Consider the following 25,510-nt stretch of genomic DNA (forward strand, 5'->3'; position numbering starts at 1 on the left):
GAGGTCTCAGGGAGAAAGGATCCCTCTTCTCAGACCTCAAGGGTTAGCCCCCAAAGGACTGCACCAAACTACAATTCCCATCAGCCCCTGGGGCAAGCGCAACCTACAAAGGAAGCCGGTTGTCCAGGAGGACTCTGGGAACTACAGTCTTCACCCTACCTGCCCCTGCCAGAGGTTCACAGGCTTTATGGACTCCCACCTCCCGGCCCTCCCGGCCTCACAGGACCTCTCAGGGCATCCACTCACCACGGGGCTCTTAGGACTCGGGTGCGGTGGGGAGGAGACGCCATTGAGGGTTCCGGGCTCTGCAGGGCGTGGCTCTGTGATGTGGGAACACCGGGTAGGTCACAGAAGATGCCAGCTGCCTCTAGATTCAGAGAACCCGACCCCTCCTCCCTCGGACCCAGGAGTCCGGATTCAGGCTCCTCACCGGCGGGACCTTCTTCCCCCTCATCCTCGTCCTGGATGGGGGGCCCCCCAGCCCCACCAGGCCGGCGCTCCTTGGACAAGTCCTGGAGGGAAATCTTCTCTCGACTGCTCAGACGACACACAGAGCTCCTGTTGGGGAAGGAGAGGGTGCTGGGGTGCAAGCCCGGGGCCTCCAGCCACCCGCCAGCCCCAGACTCCTCCCTCCCTATACCTTCTGTGTCTGCTGCTACAGGGCGCTTGGGGCTCCTGGCCCCGGCTCTGGGAAGCTTCTTTTTGGTTCCGAAGCTGCAAGGAGGGAAGGAGGCTGCAGGGGAGGGGTGGAGCACACGTCCCCCACAGCAATACCACCATGAACAGCTGTCAGGAGCTCAGTGCCCAGGCGGGCACCGAGGGCTCGTGGAAGCGCTTGCTGGTTCTCCTACAGATGGCGGCACACCTCAGAGAGAGGAGGCGCCCTGTGTCCAGCAGGTGCCTGCGGCTGCCACGTGCAGGCACTGCCGTCTTGTCCTCACGGCCCCCACCCATGAGAAGCCTCCAGTCTCATCCCCAGAGGGGTCCTTCTAGCTCCCAGGGGCGACCTGCTCAGACCTCATCCCGACCCCTCAGCACACCCAGGGCACTGGTGGGCCCTCAGCTGCCCCGGCTTCTGCCGCTGGCACTCGCCTCCTCCTTCCCCACACAGTTCACCACCGTCTTCACACCTGCCCCACACAGTTCAACACCGTCTTCACACCTTCCCCACACAGTTCGCCAGTCTTCACACCTTCTCCACACAGTTCGCCACTGTCTTCACACCTTCCCCACACAGTTTACCACCGTCTTCACACCTTCCCCACAGTTCACCACTGTCTTCACACCTTCCCCACACAGTTCGCCAGTCTTCACACCTTCTCCACTGTCTTCACACCTTCCCCACACAGTTCACCACCGTCTTCACACCTGCCCCACACAGTTCAACACCGTCTTCACACCTTCCCCACACAGTTCGCCAGTCTTCACACCTTCTCCACACAGTTCGCCACTGTCTTCACACCTTCCCCACACAGTTTACCACCGTCTTCACACCTTCCCCACAGTTCACCACCGTCTTCACACCTTCCCCACACAGTTCACCGTCTTCACACCCCCACACAGTTCACCACCGTCTTCACACCTTCCCCACACAGTTCACTACTGTCTTCACACCTTCCCCACACAGTTCACCGCCGTCTTCACACCTTCCCCACACAGTTCGCCGCCGTCTTCACACCTTCCCCACACAGTTCACCACTGTCTTCACACCTTCCCCACACAGTTCACCCATCTTCACACCTTCCCCACACAGTTCACCACTGTCTTCACATCTTCCCCACACAGTTCACCGCCGTCTTCACACCTTCCCCACACAGTTCACCGCCATCTTCACACCTTCCCCACAGTTCACCTGTCTTCACACCTTCCCCACAGTTCACCACCGTCTTCACACCTTCCCTACACAGTTCACCACTGTCTTCACACCCCCACACAGTTCACCACCCTCTTCACACCTTCCCCACACAGTTCACCACTGTCTTCACACCCCCACACAGTTCACCACTGTCTTCACACCTTCCCCAGTTCACCACTGTCTTCACACCCCCACACAGTTCGCCAGTCTTCACACCTTCCCCACACAGTTCACCACCGTCTTCACACCCCCACACAGTTCACCACTGTCTTCATACCTTCCCCACACAGTTCACCACCGTCTTCACACCCCCACACAGTTCACCACTGTCTTCATACCTTCCCCACACAGTTCACCACCGTCTTCACACCTTCCCCACACAGTTCACCACTGTCTTCACACCTTCCCCACACAGTTCACCACTGTCTTCACACCTTCGGGCCTCTGCATGTGGTGCCCAGGAATACTGGGAGGGCCCTTCATTCCTGCCCTTCTAGCAAACTCTTAGTGCTGTAGTACTCACGTCTTCTAGAAACTGTCCCCAGATGCTCCCAGGCTGGGCTCCCCTCATATCTGGGCCACCTAAGCTGATCCTGCCCCACCCATTAAACCCCCCTTGGCCGTATCACCCTCAGGGCAAAAGTCACCCTGCTCCTCGCCTGGCACTCATGGTCCTCCCGGGTTTGCCCTGCCTTACACTCCCCTTCCTGGGCACCTCAGGGCACCCACACTTGCCCCCCAGACTGTGTGAGACCTTCTTCTCCTACATCCGTCAGCCTCCACCTTGCTCCTGCCAACCTTTCAAAAGAGGAAGCTGTCTCCACTCTGCTGCCCACGCACCAGGAGCCCTAGGCCTGGCCTCGGGAGCTTCCTGTCACCCCACAGAGCTCACTGAACGCTGGCGTGGCTCTAGTGCTTCCCGTGGCACGTACTCCTGAGCTCCTGACAGCACAATCCACATGTCACGCACGACCCCTCATACAGATGCGCACCATACCATTCCCATTTGACAGATGAGGAAACTGAGGCCTGGAGAGGAAAGTGGCTGGGTGGGACTCATGGCAGATCCATGGCAGAGCCAGGATTCCAACCCAGGCAGTCTGGCCAGGGCTCACGCCCTTCACTCCTTCACTCTAAGTTTTCCCAGCAAGGCTGCCCTGGGGATGGCTGGGGGACACCTTGCAGGTGACCAGCCCAGCCTAAGTCTAGGACAGTCCTGCACATGGCTGCTGCCAAGGGCCACCCTGAGGTGATGAGGTGCGCTGAGCTGGTTTGTTATTTTGTCTGAGTGTCAGACAACCCTGTCCAGATCCTTCTGCTGCCTCCCCACCAGGCAGGTAGGAAGCTCTGCAGCCCCATCTCTATCCTGCCCCGGCTGGGGGTCTCTCCTGAGGCTGGGGCTGGAGCTGGGTCACCAAGTGGGAAAGAGCAGGTCGCTGGGGTGGTGGGTGTCAGAAGTCGGGGTGGGGTACCCCCTCTGCACCCTCCTCTAAGGAGTTGAGGGGACATGGGGAGTCTGGGACAAGCCCCTCAGCCCTAACACTCACGTCTTCCTGTTTCCGGGCCAGTTCCTCCAACAGGCTCAGCACTTCCTCATCAGCCAGGTCACAGGGCCGCTGCCCCTGGGTCGGGGGAGGAGCAGGAGCAGACAATGAAGGAGGCGCTGGGTCCTCCCCACGCCCTGCCCCCCACCAGCCTGGGCACTGGCCCTCACCGCGTGGGTCAGCGAGTCCATGCCCCCGCCGTGCTCGGCCAGCAGGCGGCAGGCGTCCTCCACGCCCCAGTGCGCCGCCGCGTGCAGGGGGGTCCAGCCGTCCCCGTCCCGGAGCTCCGGGTCGTAGCCAGCCTGAAGGAGCAACCTGGGGGCCAGGGAGTCTCAGGGTCAGAGGCCAAGGCGAGGCCCTGGGCCGGGGGCTGATTTCGGCCAGTGGTGCGGTAACTGAGGTCCCAGGCCACGAGACTAAAATGCCCCGGACAGGCTGGTAAAGAGCCACTGCCCGGCGTCCCCGGCCACAAGAGGCCCCTTTGCACCAGGCCTTGTCCCTCCCCTTGGACCAGCAGCTACATGTTAAACCCTGGCCCTGCAGGTGGCCTCTGGAACCTGCTCCTGGTGCCGGCAGGGGGTCACCCTGGCTGTGGGATTCCAAGGTGACGGCAGTGGGGTATAAGGAGGCAGCCCCGGAGGATGCAGGTGCAGGACCCTGTGCCAGCCCTCACGCCTGTCAGAAGGATTGGACCCCAAAGGGCTGTCTCAGGGCAGTAGTGTTCTAGGACCTGGGCTGGCTTAAAGCAGTGACTCCCAACCAGGGCATCTTTGTTGTCATAACCTGGCGCAGGGGCTAGTGGCATCGGCTGGGTAGAGGCCAGGGAGGCGGCTCCACACCCAGCAGCGCTCAGCAGCTGCCCCACAAGGAGAAGGATCTGCCCCAAAATGTGGCTAGCGCCCAGGCTGAGAAACCCTCACTCAAGACAATTTTCTGCGAGAAAACAATAACCACTTTAAACCATTCAATTTGAGGGCAAAGGCAGGGTTCCAAGTCCAAGGGCACTCTCCAAGCTCAGCTTAGGGTAGGACGTGTCTATTTTTGGAGAACTGGAATGAGTTTCTGTGTCAATGAGAAAGAGCTTCGCAAAGTGGGAACAGATGGACAGCCTGGGATATTCTACGAAGAAGCCTTATAAGCACAAGTCCCTCTATCTGGCCCGGCTCACCTCGCCCCTCACCTTTCCCACGCTTTACCCAGAGCTCACCCAGCCCCAGCTGTGCGGCCCCCGCTATTTCCCCAAGCGCCCACCCCACAGGCCTCGGCACTTGCTGCTCTCCGTCGGAAGCGTCCACCCGCCACAGGCCTCTGCACTTGCTGCTCTCCGTCGGAAGCGCCCACCCCACAGGCCTCGGCACTTGCTGCTCTCCGTCGGAAGCGCCCACCCCACAGGCCTCTGCACTTGCTGCTCTCCGTTGGAGAGTGTTCTGTGCCCTGCAGCGTCTCACGCCGAGCCCCTTTTTGGCAGTCACCACCCCTTCACCCCCATGTCTCCTGACCCCGAAGCCCCTCCTCATCACACTTGTCTTCTCCCATCACCCTATTTGCATCTTAAGCCAGCGGTTCTCAACTGGGACAATGCGCCCCCCAGGGGACATCTGGGACAATGCGCCCCCCTGGGGACATTTGGCCAAGTCCAGAGACATTTTTAGGTCTCACAACCAGGGATGCTCCCGACGTCCCATAGGTAGAGGCCAGAGAGGCTGCCCCACATCCTGTGATGCACGGGACAGCGCTGCAGCAAAGAGCGATCAGTCCACAATGTCTGTCTCCCCACGAGGTACGAGCCGCACACAGGCCCAGATCTCTCTCGTTTACCCAGTTCCTTGGCAACTAACAGACTGCCTGGCACACAGCAGGGGCTCAGAAAATAAGCATCGAATCAGTATCATCAAATAAACATATACCTCTACTCTGCAACAAGTGTTTTTGTTTTGTTTTGTTTTGAAATAGAGTCTCACACTGTCGCCCAGGCTGGAGTGCAGTGGCACGATCTCCACTCACTGCAACCTCTGCCTCCTGGGTTCATGCCATTCCCCTGCCTCAGCCTTCCAAGTAGCTGGGACTACAGGCGCCCGCCACCATGCCCAGATAATTTTTTTGTTTTTTTTGTTTTTTTTGTTTTTTTTTTGAGATGGAGTCTCGCTCTGTCGCCCAGGCTGGAGTGCAGTGGCCGGATCTCGGCTCACTGCAAGCTCCGCCTCCCGGGTTCACGCCATTCTCCTGCCTCAGCCTCCCGAGTAGCTGGGACTACAGGTGCCCACCACTTCTCCCGGCTGGTTTTTTTCTATTTTTTAGTAGAGACGGGGTTTCACCGTGTTAGCCAAGATGGTCTCGATCTCCTGACCTCGTGATCCGCCCGCCTCGGCCTCCCAAAGTGCTGGGATTACAGGCTTGAGCCACCGCGCCCGGCCAATTTTTTGTATTTTTAATAGAGACAGGGTTTCACTGTGTTAGCCAGGCTGGTCTTGAACTCCTGACCTCATGATCCGCATGTATCAACCTCCCAAAGTGCTGGGATTACAGGCGTGAGCCACCACGCCCAGCCTGCAACAGATCTTTGATGCGAATACTGGTTACATTCTTTTTAAAATGCAGTCAGGCTGGGCGCAGTGGCTCATGCCTGTAATTCCAGCACTTTGGGAGGCTGAGGCGGGAGGATCACTTGAGGTCAGGAGTTCGAGACCATCTTGGCCAACTTGGCAAAACCTGTCTCTACCACAAACAAAAAATTAGCTGGGCAGGGTGGCACACACCTGTAATCACAGCTATTCAGGAGGTTGAGGCAGGAGAAGTGCTTGAACCCAGGGGGCAGAGGTTGCAGTGAGCTGAGATTGAGCCACTGCACTCCAGCATGCATGACAGAGTGAAACTCCATCTCAAAAATAAAAATAAAAATAAATGGCCGTGCTCGGTGGCTCACACCTGTTATCCCAGCACTTTGGGAGGCCGAGGTGGGCGGATCACAAGGTCAGGAGATCGAGACCATCCTGGCTAACATGGTGAAACCCCGTCTCTACTAAAAATACAAAAAAATTAGCCGGGTGTGGTGGCGGGCACCTGTAGTCCCAGCTACTCGGGAGGCTGAGGCAGGAGAATGGCGTGAACCTGGGAGATGGAGACTGCAGTGAGTGGAGATCGTGCCACTGCACTCCAGCCTGGGTGACAGAGTGAGACTCCGTCTCAAAATAAATAAATAAATAAAATTAAAAATGCAGTCAATAGATCTGAGTGTAAACATGTACCCTTACAAAGCAGCAGTAATGAAATTACAGTCAGTGAATATTTCTAAGTCCAAAGGGCTTCAGTTCTATGGCAGAGAATGAATGAGGTTGCCCACGAATATGGACTCTATCCCTCCCTTTACTAACAGTACCCACACAGGCCCCCCGGCCGGACACAGGCCACCCAGCTGAAGACAAATCTCCAACTGTCCCTTGCAGTGAGGAGCGGTCATGTGACTAGGGTCTTGGCATTAAGTGGTGCGTGCCACTTGCAGACTGCTCTCTGGAAAGGAATGGGTGTTTGCTCCTTTGCCCCTCTCTTCCTGCTGGCTGGGATGCAGGTGCAGTGGAGGAGATGCAGCTGCCTCCAGGATTCAGGGGTGGAAGCCATGGGAGGAAAAGGACACGGCCTGCAGGCCTGGGCACATCACCAGGCCCAACCATTCAGTTTCCAGTCCCCCTTGTCGAAAGGATCAGCTCAGGGATGGGCCCAGTCAGCAACAGAGCTGGGACTGGGGCCAGATACGGAGGTCCAGGAGCTCTACTTCAGCAGCAGGTGCTAAGCAGAAGGGACAGAGGTCTGGAGCTGTTAGAATCATCTTATGTACCTCACTGAGAAAACCTGACTAAAAACTGTCAACGGAGAGGTGAGCAGAGAGAGAGAGGAATTCATGTTAACTTCATTTTTATACTAAATAATAAAGTATAAGGTCATGAAAGAGAGAAGAGGGAACTGAAAAAAGAATGAGGAGCCTGAGGATGAGAACTGGAACCAACAACTTTAATAGAAAGGGGAAAGGCAGCCAAATAGGAACAAAATAAGACCCAAGACTGAGGTGAGGATGACAGAAAGGGAATGTGCACCAAAACAATTTAAACTCTACATGCACCTTGGTTGGGTGCAGTGGCTCACGCCTGTAACCCCAGCACTTTGGGAGGCTGAGGCAGGCAGATCACCTGAGGTCAGGAGTTCAAGACCAACCTAGCCAACATAGAGAAACCCCATCTCTACTGAAAATACGAAAGTATTTTCAAGTGTGGTGGCTTACTCTCATAGTCACAGCTACTGGGGAGGCTGAGGCAAGAGAACTGCTTGAACCCAAGAGGCAGAGGTTGCAGTGAGCTATGATCACACCACTGCACTCCAACCTAGGTGACAGAGAGCCAGACTCCATCTCAAAAACAAAAATAAACTATATATGTACCAAATAATCCAGTCTTAAAATATATACAAATTGTAACTGACAGAACTATAAGAAGAAACAAAGTCCATAATCATAGCAAGAATTTAAACGCACCTCTCATAGTAACTGACAGAATAAGCAGCGGGGGAAATGTCAGTACAGATAAAGAAGCACTACAAATAAAACAGCATGATTACAAGGCTGACCTAATAACCTACAGAGAACACTGTACTTGACGACTCCATTCTTTTCCAACTTACATATACTGGGGTATGTAAGGCAAAACAATACATTTCAAAAGCTAGAATCATATAGAACCCATTCTCTGACCACAGTGCAATTAAGCCAGGAAAATGGTAACAAAATGATGACTAGAGAAGTCCTGTATATTTTGAAATTAGGCCAAGCACAGTGGCTCACACCTGCAATCCCAGCACTTTGGGAGGCTGAGGTAGGTAGATCACTTGAGCCCAGGAGTTTGAGACAAGCCTGGGCAACATGGTGAAACCCTGTCTCTACAAAAACTAGCGGGGCATGGTGGTGCGCACCTGTAGTCCCCACTATTCAGGAGGCTGAGGTAGGAGGATCACCTGAGCCTGGGGAGTTTGAGGCTGCAGTGAGCCACGATTGCGCCACTGCACTCCAGCCTGGGCGATACAGCAAGACCCTGTCTAAAAATAAATAAATAATAAAAGATAAAAAATTGGGAAATATTTTACACGGAATGACAATTAAAAAAAGACCACACATCAAAACTTGTGGGTACAGCTAAGGCTGTTATTTACAGGGAAATACAGTCTTCGGTACATACGTTTAAAAAGAAAGGGAAAGGACAGGATCCACAGGAAGGTATAAGACAGCAAGATGGAACACACCGGCCCGACTCACCTCATCACCTCAATGTAGCCCTTGGCAGCAGCCACGTGCAGGGCAGAGGCGCCTGTGCGGGGGTGCCGGGCCTCTGGCATGGCGCCCCCATTCAGCCAGCACCTTGTGTCATGAAGTAGCAATTCCTCCTCCGCCCGCTTGGCTGCCTCCACGTCCACACCTAGGAGGAGAAGAGGCACGAAGTAGGACTCACATCCCAAGACCTGGAATACCCAGGGTTATACACTGGGCTGGCCGGGGTTTGGCCCTGTGACTTGCCCAGAGCTTTCACCGCTGCTCCCCTCTGAGACGTGGGAGGCCTAGACTAGCCCAGTTGTTTCCCAACTGTGCTCCATGCAGTCACGTGTCCCACTCAGGGTCTCTGAGTCAGTGCTAAGCGCTGGGAAAATGGAGATCACAGGCCTTTCCCCATCTCAACCAGAAAGTCACCTTACTTTTATTATTTTTAATATAAAACCATGGCTGGATGCAGTGGCTCACGCCTGTAATCCCAGCAACTTTAAGAGGCCAAGGCAGGTGGATCACGAGCTCAGGACTTCAAGACCAGCCTGGCCAACATAGTGAAACTCCATCTCTACTAAAATTACAAAAAAAAAAAAAAAAAAAAAAATGTAGCCGGATGTGGTGGTGGGCGCCTGTAGTCCCAGCTACTTGGGAGGCTGAGGCAGGAGAATCGCCTGAACCCAGGAGTCAGAGGTTGCAGTGAGCCGAGATTACACCACTGTACTCCAGCCTGGGCGACACAGCAAGACTCTAAAAACAAAAAACCATATATATATATACACACACACATACACACACACACACAATCTCCTATATATATACACTATACATATATTTCCTATATACATAACATATATATATAAACCTGAAGTTTACTGAGCAAATCCAGTGCTCAATTACATCTAACTTTTCCTGTCACTCCCAATATAACTTTTTTTTTTTGGAGCCAGTGTCTTACTCTGTCACCCAGGCTGGAGTGCAGTGGCACAATCTCACTGCAACTTCCACCTCCAAGATTCAAGAGATCCTCCTGCCTCAGCCTCCCAAGTAACTGGGATTACAGGCATAAATCACCATGCTGAGCTAATTTTGGTATTTTTAGAAGAGACAGGGCTTCAACACATTGGGCAGGCTGGTCTCGAACTCCTGACCTCAGGTGATCTGCCCGCCTTGGTCTCCCAAAGTGTTGGGATCACAGGCATGAGCTGTTGTGTCGCCCCCCAATATAATCTTAATCCAGCATCTTCATACATTTTATCACCATTACCACTTTTCTCATGAGGAGAATAAACCAAGCAAAAAGCCACTAAATGAAGGACTTGTGCCATTAGTGCAACAGCTCCTTTCCTACCCAGGTGTTCCACCCGTTTGCAAACATGCGACCACCTACAGCAAGCAATCTGGGAAAAGCATGCTTCCCAACCAGTCAATTTCATGTACTCCAATTGTTGTTTCCCAACCAGTCAATTTCATGTACTCCAATTGCTGCACTGTATTATAGACGTAAAAGGCAAGTAATGACCTAAAATTAAATATAAGTTGATTTTGGATCAAAACAGGTACCCTTGTTGAGGCTGAAATCGTATCTACTGACAGCCTCTGAGGATACTTATTCTTTTGCATGCTATAAACTCTCTTTTTTTTTTTTGGAGACAGGGTCTCACTGCAACCTCTGCCTACCGAGTTTAAGTGATTCTCCTGCCTCAGCTTCCCAAGTAGCTAGGATTACAGGCGCCTGCCACCATGTCCAGCTAATTTTTGCATTTCTAGCAGAAACAGGGTTTCATCATGTTGGTCAGGCTGGTCTCAAACTCCTGACCTCAGGTGATCCACCTGCCTCAGTCTCCCAAAGTGCCAGGATTACAGGTGTGAGCCCCTGCACCCAGTCTTTTTTTTTTCCAAAGAATAAACAGAGATGGAGTCTCAATATCTTGCCCAGGCTGGTCTCAATCTCCTGGGCTCAAGCAATCCTCCGACCTTAGCCTCCCGAAGTGCTGGGATCACAGCGTGAGCCACTGTGTCTGGCCAAACGTTTTTTTTTTTAAACAGTCAGGGCCTCACTCTGCCACCCAGGGTGGAGTGCAGTGGCGTAATCACAGCTCACTGCAGCCTCCATCTGCTGGGTTTAAGTCATCCTCCCACTTTAGCCTCCCAAGTAGCTAGAACTACAGACACATGCCACTACGCCCGGCTAGTTATTTTTATTATTTTTATTTATTATTTTTATTTTTTGAGACGGAGTCTCACTCTGTCGCCCAGACTGGAGTGCAGTGGCCGGATCTCAGCTCACTGCAAGCTCCGCCTCCCGGGTTTAGGCCATTCTCCTGCCTCAGCCTCCGGAGTAGCTGGGACTACAGGCGCCACCACGCCCGGCTAGTTTTTTTTTTTTTTTGTATTTTTAGTAGAGACGGGGTTTCACCGTGTTAGCCAGGATGGTCTCGATCTCCTGACCTCGTGATCTGCCCGTCTCGGCCTCCCAAAGTGCTGGGATTACAGGCTTGAGCCACCGCGCCCAGCCGTTACTTTTATTTTTTATAGAGATGAGGGAGGTAGGGGGTCTCCTGATTTTGATCAGGCTGGTCGCAAACTGCTGCCCTCAAGCAGTTCTTTTTTGTTTTGTTTTTGAGGCGGAGTCTTGCTCTGTCACCCAGGCTGGAGTGCAGTGGCTCGATCTCGGCTCACTGTAAGCTCCGCCTCCCAGGTTCAAGCGGTTCTCCTGCCTCAGCGTCTTGACTCTAGGCGCCACCACCACGCCCGGCTAATTTGTTTTTGTATTTTTAGTAGAGATGGGGTTTCACCATGTTGGTCAGGCTGGTCTTGAAGAACTCCTGACCTCGTGATCTGCCCACCTCAGCCTCCCAAAGTGCTGGGATTACAGGCGTGAGCCACCACATCTGATCCCCCTCTTTTTTTGGAGACAGGATCTCACACTGTCAACCAGGCTGGAGTGCAGTGGTGCAATTATGGCTCACTGAAGCCTCGAATTCCCAGGCTCAAGGGATCCTCCTGCCTTGGCCTCCCAAAGTGCTGGGATTACAGGCATGAGCCACCGAGCCTGGCTGTGTCATTTCTGTAAAGGAATCGCCAACAGTTCAATCCTATTATGGCCGGATGGGTCTCAATTCAGGGACGGGGAGGGAGGGTGACTGGCTTTTTACTCAACCACGGTCAGCGCCCTCTGCATGTCTGCCGCACATCCTCTGCGATTTGCTTTTTGTGCTCAACATGTTGCTGAGATCTGTCTGTGGCTGTAGACAGAGCCCTTGACCAGGGGTCAGCAAGCCATAGCTTGTGGGTGCTCACCACCTGTTGTGTTTTATCTTTTGTTGTGGTGGCGGTGGTAAAATAAACAACATAAAATGTATCAACTTCCCTGTTTTAAAGTGCACAATTCAGTGGCATTTAGGATACCTCCAATATTGTGCAACCATCACCACTATCTACTTCCTGAGCTTTTTCATGATCCCCAGTGAATACTGTATCCAAGAAGTCACTCCCAGCCGGGCACCATGGCTCACGCCTGTAATCCCAGCACTTTGGGAGGCCAAGATGGGAGATCACTTGAGCCCACTAGTCTGAGAACAGCCTGCGCAACACAGGGAGACCCTGTCTCTAAAAACATAAAACTGGCTGGGTGTGGTGGTGCACACCTATGGTCTCAGCTACTTGGGAGGCTGAGGTGGGAGGATCACTTGGGCACAGGAGGTCAAGGCTGCAGTAAGCCATTATCACTCCACTACACTCCAGCCTGGGAGGTAGAATGAGATCCAGTCTTTAAAAAAAAAAAAAGTCACTTCTCAGACCTCCCTCCCCCCAGCCCCTTGCACCCAGCAATCTTTCTGTCTCCATGGATTTGCCTATTCTGAAAAGCAATTTTTGTCAATAAAAGTGGAACGGGACACAGTCACTCCCATTCACTCACACCGTCCCTGGCAGTGTCCCTCCACAGCACTGGTGGAACAGTGGTGCCAGGGACAGTGTGTCCTGCAACACCTCAAACATTCACTGTCTAGCCCTTTATAGAGAAAGTTTGCTGACCCCTGCTTAGATCACTCATTTAGTTTAGTGATTGATACATTCTCTCTTCAGTGTGGGCTCCAACCTCTTACTACTGCACACAATACTACGATGAACTTTTGTCCATGGGCGGGGAGGCCTCTCTCAGGTTGCCCAGGAGTGGAACTGCTAGAACAAGGCAAAGATGGGGCCTTCAGCTATAATCGATGCCGATCAACCATTTCCCAAAGTAGCTGTAATCATCGCCTTTCCCACCAGGCAGAAATCAGCTCCCAGGTCCGCCCTTGTCAGCACTTGGAGCGAACCAATGGTCAGTTCCGCCTGCCTCCAAGTGTAACGCCCCCTCGTCCAGCTGACTCGGATGTTGGGATTCCAAGAGAGTTGGCTTCAAATGCTTCAAAAACATCATGTCTCATTCCCGCCAGTTCCATGCCCCTGTGCAAAGTGGCCAGGGAGGGTCCCTTCTGCGTAGGACATGGTGCTGCTGTGTGTCCCTGCAGCACAGCTGCTGCTCGGGCCTAAAAAATCCATTCTGCCATCCCCTGTGACCTCATCTTGACTTTCCTCACCCACACTTTGCCCCACACGGTTTCAGTGTGACTGGGCCCATAGCCTGGCTCCCGGGTGAGCACATCACCAGGACTTCCTGTCACCTTTGCAACACTGGTGGGCTCAGGAGCTGCCATCTGACCGAGGTGGCCCCGTGAGCATCACGCACTGGGAAAGAGGCGCTGTTTTGGCTGCGATATGGGCCTGCAGTTAGGACCCACACTGAGGGCCTTATGGAGAGAACCTGCCTAAGAGTGAAGCCAGCACAGAGTGCAGCAGAGCGACGGAGAGACGTTCTGGACTTCACTTGTGCCCCTGGATCAAACTATGCCTCAAGTCCATAGAACTCATGGACTTCAGCTACATAAGGCCATAAATTGCCTTTAAAATATATAAATATATATATATATATATATATATATATATTTATGACCAGGTAAGGTGGCTCACGCCTGCAATCCCAGCACTTTGGGAGGCCAAGGCGGGAGGATCCCCTGAGGTCGGGAGTTCAAAACTAAACTGGCCAACATGGTGAAACCCCATCTCTACTAAAAATACAAAAATTAGCTGGGCGTGGTGGCGGGTGCCTGTAATCCCAGTTTCTTGGAAGGCTGAGGCAGGAGATTCACTTGAACCCGGAAGGCAGAGGTTGCAGTGGGCCAAGACCATGCCACTGCACTCCAGCCTGGGCAACAAGAGTGAAACTCCATCTCGGGGGGAAAAATGTGGTAAAATACACATGATACGAAAAATTTACCATCTTGTTTTTTTTTTTTTTTTTTTTTTTTTTTTTTTTTGAGACATGGAGTCTTGCTCTGTTGCCCAGGCTGGAGTGCAGTGGTGGGATCTCGGCTCACTGCAACCTCCACCTCCCGGGTTCAAGCGATTTTCCTGCCTCAGCCTCCTAAGTAGCTGGGACTACAGGTGCACACCACTATGCCCGGCTAACTTTTGTATTTTTAGTAGAGACAGGGTTTCTCCATGTTGGTCAGGTTGGTCTCGAACTCCCGACCTCAGGTGATCCGCCCACCTCAGCCTCCCAAAGTGCTGGGATTAAGACTGAATCATATCCCATTGCATGGAAGGACCGCATGTTGATTTTCCATTCATTCGATGATGGGCACTAGGTTGCTCCTACCTCTGGGCTATTGTGAACGATGCTATGAACATGCGTACATAACCTGCCTTTTTTGTTTTATTTTAGTTGAGACAGGGTCTCGCCTGTCCCCCAGGCTGGAGTGGCAGTGGTTCACTGCATCTTCCACCTCCCAGGTTCAAGCAATCTTCTCATCTCAGCCTGCTGAGTAGCTGGGAGCACAAGTGCATTCCCATGCCTGGCTAATGCGTTTTGTTTTACAGAGATGAGTTCTCACTAGGTCTCCCAGGCTGGTCTCAAACTCCTGGGCTCAAGAGATCCTCCTGTCTTGGCCTCCCAAAGTGCTGGGATTACAGGTCTGAACCACTGCTCCAGGCCTCGAATGGCCTTTTCTGGCCTGAGCCAGGCGGAATGGGTTTTGGTTCTTGCAAAGACTCATGCCCGATTCAGCCCGAGTCGACTGGGCCAGAGGCCTTCGTGGTGTTGAAGGGAACGGTAGCTCCAGGCCACGGGGTGACTGGCTGAGCAGATCACGTGCTCTCACTGAACCCCAGACCCAGAGAGAGGAAATCAGCAAGCAATCCAGGGAAAAGCAAAGGGGATGGCCGCACCTGTGGCCGGTCTGTCTGCTCTCCCAGCCCTGCCTGTGAGTGGCTGCCAGGGCCACACTATGGCCAGCACCAGTCTGCACGCCAGCACCTCGGGGAATTCTGCATCATGTCGGCATGTCCTGCAGGGGGCGCAAAAGCCTCCGCCCGCCTGAGAGCTGGGGTGCAGCCTGTGACCCAGGTCCTGCGTACTGCAGCCCCTCTGAGGCTCCTGTGTGGAGCTGGGTGTCACGAGGTGTCACAGGCAGAGGCTTTGTGATTTGGGGCAGCAGAGCCCCACCCTGAGCAGCACAGCTGAGAGTCTTTCCAGTGGCACCAGTGGCCTTCGTTCCCGGCTGATCCTACAAGCCAACATCCCCCACCAATGTATCCCTTCCAGCCTTCTCCTCACCCCATGGGAGGGAAGAAGCGTGGCCCCCTCTGAGAAGCTGATGCCAGTTATGAGCAATTTCTGCAGGAAAATACAGTGGCAGAAAGGTCCCGGACCCCCTGGAGGCCTTTCCCCGCCTCCCTGAGGTCCAAGGGAGAAGGAGGACTGATCCAGACAGAGGGAGCCTAAATCATCCAGATCCGGATCCCTAGCTGGGTCCTGAACCAGAGGGGAGAGGCGACAAAGAATCTCAAGGAGAAACGCAGGCAACAGTGTAGCATCAAGGTTAGTGCAGTGGGTAACAGTGTAGCATCGAAGTTAACACAGCGTGTAACAGCGTGGCATCAAGGTTAGTGCAGTGGGTAATAGTGTAGCATCAAACTTAACACAGCGTGTAACAGCGTGGCATCAAGGTTAGTGCAGTGGGTAACAGTGTAGCATCAAACTTAACACAGCGTGTAACAGCGTGGCATCAAGGTTAGTGCAGTGGGTAATAGTGTAGCATCAAACTTAACACAGCGTGTAACAGTGTGGCATCAAGGTCAACGCAGGGGGTAATAGTGTAGCATCGAAATTAACACAGCGTGTAACAGCGTGGCCTCAAGGTTAGTGCAGTGGGTAATAGTGCAGCATCGAAGTTAACACAGCGTGTAACAGCGTGGCCTCAAGGTTAGTGCAGTGGGTAATAGTGTAGCATCGAAGTTAACACAGCGTGTAACAGCGTGGCCTCAAGGTTAGTGCAGTGGGTAATAGTGTAGCATCAAACTTAACACAGCGTGTAACAGCGTGGCATCAAGGTTAGTGCAGTGGGTAATAGTGCAGCATCAAACTTAACACACTCAGTGTGTAACAGTGTGGCATCAAGGTCAACGCAGGGCGTAATAGTGTAGCATCGAAGTTAACACAGCATGTAACAGTGTAGCATCAAGGTTAGTGCAGTGGGTAATAGTGTAGCATCGAAGTTAAGTGTGTAACAGTGTGGCATCATGGTTAGTGCAGTGGGTAATAGTGTAGCATCGAAGTTAACACAGTGTGTAACAGTGTGGCATCAAGGTCAACGCAGGGGGTAATAGTGTAGCATCGAAGTTAAGTGTGTAACAGTGTAGCATCAAGGTTAGTGCAGTGGGTAATAGTGTAGCATCGAAGTTAACACAGTGTGTAACAGTGTGGCATCAAGGTCAACGCAGGGGATAATAGTGTAGCATTGAAGTTAACACAGTGTATAACTGTGGCATCAAGGTTAGTGCAGGGGGTAATAGTGTAGCATCGAAGTTAACACAGTGTATAACTGTGGCATCAAGGTTAGTGCAGTGGGTAATAGTGTAGCATCGAAGTTAACACAGCGTATAACAGTGTGGCATCAAGGTCAACGCAGGGGGTAATAGTGTAGCATCGAAGTTAACACAGTGTATAACTGTGGCCTCAAGGTTAGTGCAGTGGGTAATAGTGTAGCATCGAAGTTAACACAGTGTATAACTGTGGCCTCAAGGTTAGTGCAGTGGGTAATAGTGTAGCATCGAAGTTAACACAGTGTGTAACAGTGTGGCCTCAAGGTCAACGCAGGGGGTAACGTGTTGCATCCCTACTGTGGTTCTGCAGGAGGTTTTCCTTGTGGCAGGAGATACCTGCTGTGCATCAGGGGAAGATTTACAATGTCTGCAACACAGTCTCAAAATAGCCGGGCTCATGCCTGTAATCCCAGCACTTTGGAAGGCTGAGGCCGGCAGATCGCCTGAGGTCAGGAGTTCTAGACCAGCCTGGTCAACATGGTGAAACCCCATCTCTACTAAAAATGCAAAATTAGCTGGGCATGGTGGCACACGCCTGTAATCTCAGCTACCCAGAAGCTAAGGCAGGAGAATCGCTTGAACCCAGAGGGACAGAGGTTGCAGTGAGCCGAAATCATGCCATCATGCCATTGCACTCCAGCCTGGGCAAAAAGTGAAACCCCATTTCAAAAAAAAAAAAAAAAGCTCAGGAATGGAAAGGCAGGGATGGGAAGGAAGAAGGAAGGGAGATTTGGAAGGAAAAAAGAGGAGGAGGAAGCACAGGAAAAAATGTGTTCATGTCTGTACCTGGGAAGAGATCGCAAGGGAGGGACAGAGAGAGAACACAAATGTACCAAAAAGTTAAAAACTGATGATTCTATACTGTATGATTCCCTCTATGTGACGCATACAAAACAGCAAATCTACAGCGACAGAAGACAGAGAGGGCTGCATGAGGGCGGGCTGCATGGTTGGGGGTGATGGCTAAGGGGTTGCAGGGTTTCGTTGGGCGATGATGAAAATGTTCTATAATCAATGTGGTCATGAATGCCCAACCCTGTGAATATACTAAAAAGCACTGAAGTGTGCACTTTGGGTGAATTATAGGATACGTGAATTATATCTCAAAAAGCTGTCTAAAAAAAAAAAACACCACCACACACTGGTGACACTTAGTGAAAGTCATATGGGTAGTCACATGCTATTGTTCCAACTTTTCTGTAAATTTCAAGCTTTCCCAAAGTAAAAAGTTGGGGGGAGGGAGGAGAAAGAATCCAGGTCTAGGGCTGATTTGAGCCACTCCCCATTTCAACCAAAGAAGGCTCCCAAACCTCAGATCTCCGCCGTCACGTGTCTCACTAGCTACTCCTCCTGTGTGGCTCTTGTGGCCCCCTGAACCCCTGAGGAATCCTATCCTTTTTCAGCCTGGCCAGCGGCCCTGTAAGGACAGCCGCGTCAGAAGTCTGGGAGGCTGCCGGTATCTCGTTTCCTCGTCAGGCTTCCTTTCCTTCCACACGGTCCCCCAGAACCTGCAGGGAACCATGCTCACACCCTTCCACCCAAACCCAGCCAGACCCTGACAACCACCCCATGCGGCGGTGCCGGTGGTCCTGTTTTAGGAAATCAGGGAAGCGAGCTGCAGGGACATGCCTGGAGTCGCCAGTCACAGGCAGAGCGGGGAGGTGAGCCCAGGACTTTAGAAGCCACGCTGGGGACCCAGGGATCCTGTGTGGCCATCACACACCTACTAGAAGCAACAGCCCTTCTCTAGAAAAATGAACCTGGCCACAGTTTCAGGGACTCCTGGACCCCATATGAAGGCTCCTGGGGTACTATGAGTCTCAGAGGACAGGGAGACCAGTCCCTGGCAACCCCTGCATGCCCCTACTCCCCCCCGAGTAAACGCATCCCCTCCCAGAAAGACCTGTGGCAGGGTTCCAGCAATCCTACCTAACGCACTCCAGGGTGAGTCCAACCACCCACTCCCCCCGCCCTGGCATTTCAATCTCCTCAGCTACTCAAGGAGTGAAATCACAATCCCAGTTGGTAGGGATTTGAGTTCTTATCCTGTGCCTCTGCTGGGCTCCAAGCAATCCTGGAGGCAGGCTTCCATGCCCCCATTTCACAGGTGAGGAAACTGAGGCACACAGAAAGACAATCCTAGCAAGCAGGGTCAGCCTTGGTGCCCAGGCGGCCTCTAAAGCTCTCAGCCTGGAGACCAGAGGTGAGGAGGTGTCCCCCACCCCACACACAGCACACCAGAGCCCACCTCGGCGGGCGATCTCCGCCTTCAGCAGCCCCTCCATGGGGTCCGACTCGGCCAGGTCCAGGGGCAGGTCCCCGTCACTGTTGACGGCGGCGATGTTGGCCCCGTGGCTCAGGAGGTACCTGGGGGTGGGGGTTGGTCAGGGCTGAGGGTCCAGGCCCCCACCCCGACCAGGTCCTGCCCAGCCCTCCCTTGCCTCACCTGGCGATGTCTAGGTAGCCACAGGAGGCAGCCACATGCAGGGGCGTCCAGCCCTCGTTGTCCGCCTGGTTCACAGTGGCGCCTTGCTCCACCAAGAAGCGCACCACCTCCAGGTTCTCATCAATGCAGGCCTGGGGGTGGGAAACAGCCGTCAGCCGCACCTCCGCCAGCCACGGTGTCCCAGCAAGGCAGGACTCCAGAGGCAGCCATGAAAACAGATCCAGGGACATGGTGCTAGGACAGTGGGGAAAACGACCCCAAGAGCCTCTGGCCGCCAGCTGTTTAAGATACCCCCGATTGCCCAATGGTCAGGTCCGCCACACCTTCCGCGCTCAGTGGAAACTACAAAAGGACTCCCGGCTACCTGCAAACAGGAAGTGAGCGGGGAAGGGAGGGGGCTTCTCATCCGGGTGCGGGAACCCCACATGGTACCTGTCAGACACAGCAAAACCCCCTGACCACCCGCAGGTGGCGCTTCCAGGGCTGCGACTAGGGAAGAGGTTCCAGCCCCTCCTCCTTCAGAGCCAGGAGTCCTGGCCCCAGCCCCTCCTGCCTTAAACTCAGCCAGGTCCTTCCAAGGGTCAAGCCTAGAAACCACCCCGGCAGACACTGTGCAGGAGCGAAGCTGCGGGCCCAGGGCTATGCAGGGTGGGGGAAGGCCGCCCTGTGCTGGACAGACTCAGGGGCCCGGGCAGGACTCCCAGATGACAGCTGCACACCTGTGTGCCCGGGCCCCAGGCGGTCACACTCCAGTTCACCGAGGCCTCCTCTGCACGGGGCACTGCAGCCAGGGACTTACACGGGCCAACGTTTCTCATTCTTCCCTTAGGAGTCCAAAACTTGGGGGGACAAAAGCCAAAGTCCAGGGGGTTGGGGGATAAACCTGCCCCAGGCCTTGTGGACACTGGATGGGCCCTGGGACCTGAACTGGAGCTGAGGGAGGAGTGAAGCTAAACTCCTAGATCCACGGGATAAATTACCCCCTAAGTCCCTCACCTCTCCAAAGCTGCCCATCTGGAGAAGGGGGGAGGGAGCTACGAGGGCCAAGAGCATGAGGTCATGGAAACTCGGCTGTGAAGGGGGCCGCACGTGCCCTGGGAACGGGATGAACTCCACTCGTTTATTTCCATCCAGTTGTCATGGCAATGGGGGAGGGGGGCAAGGAGAGCGATGGGCCTTTCCCTTTCAAGGACCTGCCCAGTACAGGCATCCCTGTGAAAGATGCCTGAGGCCTGGGCACCAGGGACTCCGAAGTCCAGGCCCAGCCCCTCCCCATTTAACCCAGGAGGCCAGGCCCATCCCCTCCCCCACTCAACCCAGGAGGCCAGGCCCCAGCCTTTCCGTCCTCAGATGCAGAAGCCCAGGCCCCCAGCCTCTCCCCATTCAGACCCAGGAGTCCAGGCCCAGCACCCCCTCCCTCAGACCCAGGAGTCCAGGCCACAGCCCCTCCTCCCTCAAACCCAGGAGCCCAGGCTCCAGCCCCTGCTCCCTCAGACCCAGGAGTCCAGGCTCCAGCCCCCTCCTCCCTCAGACCCAGGAGTCCAGGCTCCAGCTCCTCCTCCCTCAGACCCAGGAGTCCAGGCTCCAGCTCCTCCTCCCTCAGATCCAGGAGCCCAGGCCCCCAGTTCTTCTCTGTTCAGCCCTAAGAATCCTGGCTCCCAGCCCCTCCTACTCTAGCCCCCAATCCCCTAGCCACTAAGGCAGTGGGAGGGCAGCAATGGGGGGAGTGTACCAGCCTCACCAAGTGGTTGATAAACCCACATGGGGTACCCTAAGAACTCAGAAATTGCTATAGCAGGGGGCTGATGCTTGGGGACCTGCCTCAAGAAGGATGCAGGAGAAACACAGCCCCAGGTAGAGAAACTGGCCGGGACTCAAGAGTCACCCAGAGACGGTGATCCCGTCCTTGTTTTCATAGGACTTAGGGTTTCAGCGTTAAAACCAGGCTGTTCTGGGCAAACGGCATAAGCTGGTCACCCCACACCCAGACCTGACCCAAACTCAGCTCCCTTGCTTGCTGGCCACGTAACCTGAGAAGGGACTCCCCTCTTCCCTGAACTCCAGCCCACCCCAATACTCCAGGCCTCCTGGGATACCCCGAAGAGTGAGTTTGCCAAGCAGTCACCCCACAGTGGGAGGAGAATCCACCTGAAAGCCGGCCTGGCGGACTGGGCTGGGGCGACCTCTCGCCGGGTCCAGGCCAACTAGGTGGCCTGGGGCCTCTGGGGGATGCAGGGGAAGGGGGCTCAGTCTGAAGAGCAGAGCCAGGAACCCCTGTAGGGAAAGTGCAGGAGAGCCAGGGGCATGGGATGGTGACGAGGAAGGGGGACAGGGAACCTGAGCGCCTCTCCTGGGCTTGCCAAGGACTGAAACCCAGGGGCCCGGAGCAGGGCCTTAGGGAAGAGGGGCCCCGGGACCCCGCTCCGGGCGGAGGAGTATGTCCCAGATAGCACTGGGCCTCTTTAAGGAAAGAAGGATGGAGAAAGAGAAGGGGGTAGAGGCGGCCACGACCTGGTGAACACCTAGGACGAACCATTCTCACAAAGGGAGTTTTCCACACGGACACGCCCTCCTCGCCACAGCCCTGCCAGGGCGGGGCGGCTACTGGCCTTATCTCACAGGGAAAACTGATGCACAGAGGAACAGTACAAATTCGGGGCTAGAAAGGTGAAGACCCAAAATTAGAACTCAGGACCAACTTATTCTGATTTTGTTTTTCCAAACTGCTTCTCCTCTTGGGAAGCGTAAGGAAGCAGCAGCACCCGGCTCAGTGAAATGCACCAGACGGCCGCGCCAGAGCAGCTCAGGCTCCGGGAGAGGGCAGCGCAGGGCGGCCACTGAGAACCAGCAGGTCGCGCATCCCCCTTACCTCCCACCCGCCGCCAAGCTCTCCCTCCCAGGATCCTCTCTGGCTCCATCAGTAAGCAAACCCTAGGGGTTCTGGCGGGGAGAGAGAGGTGGCTCCAGGAAATGGGGGTGTGTCACCAGATAAGGAATGTGCTTAAAAGGAGGTGGGGGTCAGGCCCAATATCTGGAGACTAGGAGGGAGGAGGCCTAAGGATGGGGCTTTTTGTCACCAGTCCTGTCCCTAGTGGCCCCACGGTGGGGTGGAGGGGACAGATAAAAGTACCCAGAACCAGAGCCACATTAATCGGTCCTGGGAATATAAGGTGGTCCCGGCTCTGGGACACAAGATCTTGTCCTGAAGTGGCCATGGGGGCCCGGCTTGGAGGAAGAGGACCAGCCGAGCTCTGGGACCCCTGGAAGATGCCGTGACAGGGGCCGGAAGAGCGAGCACAGACTAGAGAGGTAAAGGGGGTATGGGAGCTGCCCGAATTAAAGAAGTGAGAGGTGACCCAAATCCACAGGAGGAGGGGGTGTCCAGGCAAAGAAAGCAAGAGGACGGAGAGGTGGCTAAAGCCAGGGAGACAGGGACTTTGGGGTTGTCGGGAAAAACGGTGATGACGCAGGCCTACGAGAAGGGGAGGTGGGGACGCAAGGGAGAGGCATCCCACGGAGAAGACCATCCTAAGAAACGAGAGATGGCACAGGCCCCAGAAGGAGAGGGAAAAGGGAACCCAGCGAGTGAAGATGGCATGGGGGTTGGGGTAGGGAGCAGAGATGCCCGGAGAGGACCCAGACAAGGGCAGGATCCGCTCCGAGGACACCACGTGGTGCAGCGCCGAGAAGGAAGTGCTCTGGAAAGAGCATCCTTGGGCAGCAACGCACAGCACAGAGCAAGGGGAAGAGGGATTGGAGGAAGCTGGAACCTGAAGGAGGTGGTGGGGAAGGATCTGGGCCTAGCCGTAGGGGTGGCCCAGGCCACAAGCTGCAGGCAGAAAGCGGCGCAGGTTCAGGGGAGAGAATGCAGGTCAGTGAAAGCAGGACCCGCCTGGAAAGGGGAAACAGCGGGCCAGAGGCGGCGCAGAAGCCAGTAGAGCTCAAAGTGGTCCGGACTCAGGACAGAGACGGCCGCATTAGAGAGCAGAGTAGAGGCGGCACAGCAAGGGCACTCGGCGGCGAGTGGAGGGCAGCGCAAAGTGACAATGGCCAGGGCCAGGGAGATAGACCAGAGTGAGCTATGGGAGCTGCCTCAGGTTCAGGAGAGGGCAGGGCAGGGAGAGAGACAAAGTCCAGGGCCGGCTAGAGAGGCTCAACATCGGAAGAGGGGAAGTCGAGGGAGGGATGGTAAGGGGGACTGCAGGGGTCAGCACAGGCTGGCAAAGCCAGGGCCAGTTAAAGCGACTCCAATGCGGAAGAGGGTAGATCGAAGGGGACTGGTAAGGATGCCTGGGGCAGGGTGGTAAGCACAGAGTAGCAAAGCCCAGGGCCACTTGAAGCAGCCCCAATTCGGAAGCAGGGTGGTCGAAGAGGGCTGGTAAGGGGGCGCTGGGACGGGGTGTCAGCATAGGGTGGCAAAGCCCAGGGCTAGGAACGACGGGGCGGATCGAGACTGGCAACGGCGGCTCGGAACCGGGGAAGGAGGATGCCCCAGGCGGCGCTGCGGAGGGTGGGCCTGGCCCCGGGAGAAGCCGGAGGGGGCGCTGACCTGGTGCAGGGCGCTGATGCCGTCGGCGTTGGTGGAGTCCAGCACTGCGCGGGCGGGCGGCGGCGCGGCGGGGTCGAGCTCGGCGCCAGGGCCAGGGTCGGCGGCGCACAGCATCAGACGCGCTTCGTCCAGGTCGCCGCCCGCACAGGCCGCCAGGAACTCGGCGGCGCGCTCGAAGCGGACGGTGCGGGCGCGGCGCTCTCCGGGGCCAGGCTCGGCGCCCGCCCGCGCCCCCCACTGCCGCAGCTGCTCCCGTCGCCGCTCCCGGGCAGCCGCCGCCGCCGCCCCCGGGCCAGCCGCCGGGCCATCCTCTCCGGACATCGCACCGCCCGCCCGCCCAGCGAGCGAGCGAGCGAGCGCCGAGCCCCAACTGCCGCCGCCGCCCGCCCGCCCCGGGGGCCGCCGGGAACTGCCGCTGGCCCCCCCACCGCCCCAGGGATCTCCCGGCCCCCGCCCGGCGCGCCGACGTCACGGCGCTGCCCCAGGGTGTGCTGGGCAGGTCGCGGGGAGCGCCGGGAAATGGAGTCCATAAGCGGAAGTTGCCCCTGGCCACTTTCAGGAGTCGCTGTGCCCCGATGCACACTGGGAAGTCCGCAGCTCCGAGGCGCCCAGTGGAAATCACCGAATGAGGGCCTCCTCGGGGGAATGCTGGGAAATGGAGTCTGCAGACCGGAGGGATGCCCCACGGCATACTAGGAAGTGTAGAGTACCGGGTGAAGGGGACGAAGAGCAGGCTGCCCCAGGGCAGTTAGGAAATCGACTGGACAGCCGCGTGGGAGGGAGTGCGGGGAGAGGCAGGGTTGTTTTGTTATTGTTGTTTTATTTTGTTTTGTTTGTTTTGAGACGGAGTCTCGCTCTGTCTCCACTCTGGAGTTCAGTGGCGCGATATCCGCTCACTGCAACCTCAGCTTCCCAGGTTCAAGCAATTCTCCTGCCTCAGCCCCCAGAGTAGCTGGGATTACAGGCGCCCGCCACCACGCCCTGCTAATTTTTATATTTTTAGTAGAGACGGAATTTCACCATGTTGGCCAGGATGATCTCGATCTGTTGACCTCGTGATCTGCCCGCCTCGGCCTGTAATCCTGCTGGGATGTCGGGCGTGAGCCTCCACGCCCGGCTGGGTTTTATTTATTTTGGGTTTTTTCCTGACCCCTTAACTCGAAATAAGCTCCACGAGGGCAGGGACTTTTGTCTTCTGTGCACTACTTGTCCTTGGTTCGTAGAACAGAACCTGAGAGTACGTGATCGCAAATATTTTTGGAATGAATGAATGAATGGGTTCACCAGGGCACCATGGGAAACTGAGTCCACAACCCAAAAGCCGTGAAAGACGGTCCATATCCAGGCTTCCCTGGGTGACCTCCCAGGGCATGCTGGGAAATGAAATTTGCGGTGCAAAGGTCAGGACCACGATCCTAGGGCACGCTGGGAAATGTAGCCCACAGGGCCACACCCCTAAAAACACAGCGGGTGGAAGGCATCTCGGGCTCGGGGCAGGAGAAGTCCACAGTCCCTAGTGGTAATCCCTGAACCACACGGAGGAAAGGAACCCAACAGTGACAGGGCTCCCAGAGCCTTCACTGGTCCGCGCTTCTCCTGCGCCCAACCGGACCTCCCGGGACCCGTCCAGGCCCCCGCGCGCTCTCAAGGCATGCTGGGATTGGTGGTCCCGGGCGAGGAGTTCCAGCAGGTGGGGGGCGAATCACCTTACAGCGGGCCCAAGCGATGAGCACACTTTAATCTTCACCTTGAGGATCCCGCGCCTAGCTCCAAATTGGGAAGGTGGCTGGCACTTTGAGACAGGAAAAGACCGACCAAAATCACACAGAATTGGGCCAAAATCCAGACAGGCTACAGACGGTTTCCCAAGCGCTGTGGGAGTTTCCCA

General features: G+C 55.3%; 1 protein-coding gene across 10 annotated transcripts in view; it reads right to left on the bottom strand.

Moving 5' to 3' along the window:
* The window catches only part of PPP1R12C (protein phosphatase 1 regulatory subunit 12C), a 28,071-nt gene extending 3,904 nt beyond the window's left edge, over window positions 1-24,167 (bottom strand). For 4 of the 10 annotated variants that reach the window (XM_077981882.1, XM_077981878.1, XM_077981881.1 and 1 more), the window contains exons 1-9: window positions 23,623-24,036; window positions 19,074-19,204; window positions 18,876-18,994; window positions 8,696-8,855; window positions 3,570-3,714; window positions 3,403-3,477; window positions 641-714; window positions 431-558; window positions 247-320 (exon numbers count right to left, since the gene is read on the bottom strand). In XM_077981882.1, the coding sequence (XP_077838008.1) occupies window positions 247-320; window positions 431-558; window positions 641-714; window positions 3,403-3,477; window positions 3,570-3,714; window positions 8,696-8,855; window positions 18,876-18,994; window positions 19,074-19,204; window positions 23,623-23,943 (1,227 nt within the window). In that variant the 5' untranslated portion in view covers window positions 23,944-24,036. Of the gene's footprint in view, window positions 1-246; window positions 321-430; window positions 559-640; window positions 715-3,402; window positions 3,478-3,569; window positions 3,715-8,695; window positions 8,856-18,875; window positions 18,995-19,073; window positions 19,205-19,792; window positions 20,071-23,622 lie in introns of those variants that run through there. The other 6 variants (XM_077981880.1, XM_077981883.1, XM_077981879.1 and 3 more) reach the window with 4 other exon arrangements.
* Window positions 24,168-25,510: the final 1,343 nt, after the last annotated feature.

The sequence above is a fragment of the Macaca mulatta genome, chromosome 19 (assembly GCF_049350105.2).
Source record: "Macaca mulatta isolate MMU2019108-1 chromosome 19, T2T-MMU8v2.0, whole genome shotgun sequence".
Classification (NCBI taxonomy): Eukaryota; Metazoa; Chordata; class Mammalia; order Primates; family Cercopithecidae; genus Macaca; species Macaca mulatta.